The 6000-nt window shown below is 33.8% G+C and overlaps 1 protein-coding gene across 1 annotated transcript; it reads right to left on the bottom strand.

Moving 5' to 3' along the window:
* Positions 1–3503: 3503 nt before the first annotated feature.
* On the bottom strand, positions 3504–4482 carry LOC116132783. Its single transcript, XM_031418455.1, has 3 exons — positions 4344–4482; positions 3934–4247; positions 3504–3815 (listed from the first exon to the last, which is right to left on the bottom strand). The coding sequence occupies exons 1-3, from the start codon at positions 4480–4482 to the stop codon at positions 3504–3506; spliced, it is 765 nt and encodes a 254-aa protein (XP_031274315.1).
* Positions 4483–6000: the final 1518 nt, after the last annotated feature.

Here is a 6000-nt window from a genome sequence, read left to right on the forward strand (position 1 = left end):
CAAAAACTCTATCTGTCATGATAGCTTGCAAGTCATGTTTGTGCTTATGTAGGCTGCTCAATGCAATGAAAGTTGTAGCAAAACGGGTTGCGTTTGGGCGTACAATTTCTATCCAACCATATTCAAGTGATAGATAGTAGATATTAGTAAATTATAAAAAAAAAAAAATGTATATTATATTATGACTTGACAACGTAAATTAAAAACATATGAGGTAAAGGTATATAACTTGTCCTTTCCTCAGCAAAGTTATAAAAAAATGTATGATTATACACAAACTTCGTAACCTCAGATGCACATCTCGAAAGGTTAACTATGTGATTCATCTTAGCTATATCTTTTAACATCAAATTAATGCAATGTGTTGCATAGGGAGACCAAGTAATACTGTTATATTTTTCACACAACATTCTTTCAGTAACTTTATAATTTTCTCCATTGTTAGTGACAAAATGGACAATATTGTTTGGTCCAACCCATAAAGTTATTTCCTCAAACAAGTTGAACAATGTTCCAACATCCTTTACAACATCTGAAGCATCCACTAATTTCACAAAACACGTTCCTTTAGGAAAGTACACTAGAAAATTAATCTGCGACCTATGTGAATTATCTGTCTAACCATCAACCATTAAATTACATCCAACATCCTCCCAAGTTTTCTTGTAACCATCAACAAGTAATTGCACTTCTTTCTTAGCATCTCTCAATAAATTTACACGCAAACTATGATAAGTTGGGAGTTTATACCCAGGACCAATTGCAGTTATAGCATCCACCATATGCAAAAGAGAGAGCTAAAAAAGTGTACCTGATATTGACTAGAGGTGACAATATGCAATGAAGTGGTACTCGATACACAAATGAAGATATGAAATGAAAAAGTTCAGAGACATGACATGAAGATGAAAGCAATCGAAAAAAGATGAAAAATTGATTAATACCTGATGTGATTAGAGTTGTTGCCGAAGATGAAAGCAAACTGATGAAGATAAAACAGGGATGTTGGCTGTTGCTGAAGTGGAAAATTGGAAAATGAAAAAGTTAAGAGAGATGAAATGAAGAGATTGACGGTGAAATGAAGAAATTGAAAATAGGAGAGTGAAAAAATGGGTTAGGATTCGACAGTATGAAGACTTTGGGGAAAATTGGTGAAAAACTCGGGTTTTAGTATATAAAAGAGGGGGGGTAATGGTTGACCCGGTTTTTCCTAAAAACTAGTTGGACTAGCGGGTTGCTACAGAGCCCTCAGTCCAATTGCGAGCTATTTTGGGTGAAATCACACCCCCACTCTCCCGCCCATCGTGGCCCAACTCAGAGGCTGGTTCACGATCGAATCGATTCAACCGGTCGAGCCAGGCAAGCCTTATCAGCATCATTAACATTATTTGCACACCCAACATCATTATATACATTACCATATCATTTAGAAACACCTCATAATTTGGATCAACTAGTATCCTTCTGCAACAGACCCTTTATTCATGTTGTTTTTTATATCATTGTTAACAATTTGTTTTGAAGCCTTAAGGCTACGCCTAAAATTTTTAGAGGCAATTCGCCTTCTCTTCCATCACCTTGCCAACCTCAGATCATAACTGAAAACATGCTCTTTCCTATTGACTTTCCCACTAGGATCACTCCTAGTCTCAACCTTCATGATACCCCATAAATAATTTTCTTAGGTAAAATCTTAACCAAAAATCCTCCTTCAGTCAATGTAAACCTAGGTAACTAAAAACAGAAGCCTCCATCCCCAATAAAAAAAATAATAATAAAAAAAATTATACTTCAGTAAAACTAACTAATAATGTAACCAAATATATAACCTTATACTTTTGTGGTTTTTGAAAACAAGGAGGAAATATAAATTCATAAACTCAATATCATTCACAATAATAAAATAAATAGCGTGAATCAAGGTATTATTTTTGTAGTTTCAAAAGACAAAACAATGCATAATATCTACAAAGACACTAATTATCTATGACTTCTTTTTTCTTTGCTGTATTTTCTTGATAGTGCTAGGTAATAAAAAACGGAGTGTATCATGATGATGATAGAATAAAAAGAGTCATTACCTCAACCTTAGTGGCAATGTTTTAAAAACCAACACGAGGCAAAACTCGGCAAATTGGTCGGGTCCCAGGTTGACTAGTTCAATCGGTGATGCCATCATGCTGACGTCAGCAAAACTACTATTCACAGAGTCCAAAATTCCATAAATCAAGATCCAAATAAAAAATTCCTGAATAAAATGTCCTTAACAAGGCATCATCAAACACCATTACATCAATAAAATCTCTATTACAACTAATTACAAATCAAAATTACAAAATTAAGGAAGAAATCACATAATAATTGATCAACATTCTAGCCAAAAAAGATCTTCATCCAATGGTCTTCAATCCATCATTCCATCCTCAATTGAACTTCACAATTCACACACTATCTAACAGATGATTATCATCATTATTAACATCGGCAACATCATCTACAAAAAGTTCCAACAAAAAAGGAAAACTATAAGTTAAATATTCCCATTTAAACTAGCTACTACCAAATTCAAATTGCTTAAAAAATTGGAAACAACCTTCTGAAGCATCTGTTGAGTCATAATAAGAAGAGTGATGACCACCATCTACAGGAACAGATCATTCTCCATATAATGATTGTTCGAGTTCATCTTAATTAAGTTCACCAACCTCCTCTTCCTTATCAACTATCCAACATTCAGTTTTATCAATACTTTCAAAATCAATAGGATCATATTTGTAACAACTCCTGAAAGGCCAGAATTAAATGTTAAAATCATAACCAATAAAAACATCAATGAAAATAAAATAAGAGATAATAATTAATAAGAAAAATGATGAAGGTTTTATACCTATTTTGCAAACACAAGTTATAATTAATGAGTGAAAATCAGATCTTTCAACCGTTGATACTCCATTTTGTTCCTCTTTTTAGTATGTATGCGCTCAAAAACACTCCAATTATGCTCACATCCTAAAGAGGCTGAAGTTTGACTTAGAATTTTGATTGCAAACTTTTGCAAATTTGGAGCACTAAACCCAAATGTCCTCCACCATTCATCTAATTGAGAATAAAAGTATAAAACATAAGAAATAAACATAATTTCATAACTGAAAAATTAGACTTGAAAGGTTAATAACTATTACATACCAAGACGTGTAGTTTTGCAAGTTTGAAGAGCAAGCGCACAAGAAAAGCTTTCTAAACGGTCTCGATACAATCTACTCTCCTCTAGTAACATTGTCTTATTCATTTTGAACGTACTTGCTTTACTCTCAATAGTGTCAATGAAATCATACATGACCTCTGGGTTTTTGGAAAAAAGTATCTTCGTCATATTTAAAAACAAGATTCAAATAATATGTTGTTGCATGAATACCATGGTGCAACATCTTGTCCCAGTGTATCTTAATAATTGTTGTATAAGGCTTGTACACAAATTTTTTATTCTTAAACAACTTCTTGATCTACATCCTCGTTTTGTACATGTCATCATACACATATCCTATTGAAGGCCTTTTATCTGAGTCTACAATCCAAAGCATACACATCAATGGACTCACAACTTTGGAAATTATACCAATGTCATCCCAGAATCGGTTATCTAGAACTATGGAAATAAATGTTTTGTCTTTATTAGTTTTTGCATATTGAGACTCCACAAAAGCTCTATTTGTCACCGTAGATTGCAAGTCATGTTTGTGCTGACGTAGACTGCTCAATGCAATGAAAGTTGTGGCAAAACGAGTTGTGCCTGTGCGTACAATTTTTGTCCAACCCTATTCAAGTGATAGATAGTAGATGTTAGTACTTAGTAAATTATAAAAAAAAAAAATGTATATATATAATATGACTTGACAATGTAAATTATAAACATATAAGGTAAATGTATATAACCTGGTTTTTCCTCAGCAAAGCTAGCACAAACAAATGATTATACACAAACTTTGTAACCTCAGATGCACATCTCGAAAGGTTAACTATGCTATTCATCTCAGCTATGTCTTTTAACATCAAATTAATGCAATGTGTTGCATAGGGAGACCAAGTAATATTGTTATATTTTGCACACAACATTTTTACAACATCTTTATAATTTTCTCCATTGTTAGTGACAAAATGAACAATATTGTTTGGTCCAACCCATAAAGTTATTTCCTCAAACAAGTTGAACAAATATCCAGCATCCTTTACAACATCTGAAGCATCTACTGATTTCACAAAACACATTCCTTTAGGACAGTGCACTAGAAAATTAATCAGTGACCTATGTGAATTATATGTCTAACCATCAGCCATTAAATTACATCCAACATCCTCCCAAGTTTTCTTGTAACCATCAACAAGTAATTGCACTTCTTTCTTAGCATCTCTCAATAAATTTACACGCAAACTATGATAAGTTGGGAGTTTATACCTAGGACCAATTGCAGTTATAGCATCCATCACAGGCTAAAAATAAATTGAATTAATAACATTGATTGGGATGCAAGAATCATAAAATAACCTTGCAACAGGCATGTCTACTCTCCACTTAGTTTCTTTTCCGACTAAAACACTCGCAATTGAGGGTTAAGACTCAGGCTTAGTCCTTGGAGCAAAATAGTCACCAATCCTAAAAGGTTTTTTTCTCTTAGTGCTTGAGGTTGTAGTTGGAGCTGGAAATGGAGGAAACTCTTCATAATCTTGATCTTCGTCTAACATATCACCGTCAAATTGTTGTACACTAGCTCCATAAGGATTGACATTCTTACGAAGTTCAAATTTTTGTTTATTCTTTGCCCTAATTTCATTTATTACTTCTTAAAACTTGAATTTAACATCAAAATGAACTTTAGAGTACTTTCCAACTTCCCCCTTTATACTCACTAGATGAAGTTTCACTCAATAAATACATCCACCACTGATTATCTTGCCACAATAAAGACATGTTAATATCTTCTTCCCATTTTCATCCACGCCCTCATTAACATGTCCCTATGCTATATCATTCCTTCCTCGAAAAGATTATGAAACATCCATGGAAGAAGATTGTTGACACAACCCAGATGATGACATTTTTTGTCTTTAATAATCTTGATCTCTACCCTGGCTACACAAATAAGTTAGTATCGATAATAATCAAACAACATAACAAACCAAAAATTTCCATATTCTATTACTGAATTTATAGAAATGATGTGCATAAAAGAAGAAAATATCTTTTGAAATTAAATTAAAGGTTTTATAATGTCAGAAGAGATAACTATAAAGTTTCTAACAACATTTGACCATATATAGCCAGAACCGTGCTGATCGATTTTGTTGTTGCCTATAACATTGAAATAGGAGATTTGAATAGATGCTTATTCAATGAAGATTTTAAATTAAGTCAATTAGGAGATTCAATATGTTTGATTAATTCTTGCATGCCATGTGTGTGTACTATGTAAACATAAGAAATGGCAAAGTCAAACTGTCTAAAGAAAATCGCAAAATGATGGATTGACAAAAGAAGATGCATACCAATAGTGAATGAAAGTAAACAGGGAGTGGAGAACAAAGGAAGCACCGACGATGCTACCTGGCGAAAATGAGCTGTAGCTAACATCAAAAAGGTGGAGCTCGACGATGAAAAGAGGAGATCGCGCAAATGGGAGGAAGAGACGACGATACCTAGGGAAGATGAGTTGCAGTTGAAGACGAAGTAGAGGAGATTGTCGGTGAACAAACAAGATCGATGGTGAAGACTGAAGAGAGAAGATTGCACAAATGGGAGGAAGAGGGTCTCGATACTAGCTGACGGTGAAGAGGAGGAAGTCCACGGTGAAGAGAGGAAATCGATGGTGAAGGGAAGTCACGGTGGAAGATTTCATAGCAAATGTGAAGGGAAATGGCATAAAAATTGGGGGAAATTGCTAGAATTTGGGTTTAGGGGATGAAAGGGTTTATTTGTATTAGACCTAGTTTTTTGAAGAAAACAAA

This window comes from Pistacia vera, unplaced genomic scaffold (genome assembly GCF_008641045.1).
Source record: "Pistacia vera cultivar Batoury unplaced genomic scaffold, PisVer_v2 Contig260, whole genome shotgun sequence".
NCBI classification, from domain to species: domain Eukaryota; kingdom Viridiplantae; phylum Streptophyta; class Magnoliopsida; order Sapindales; family Anacardiaceae; genus Pistacia; species Pistacia vera.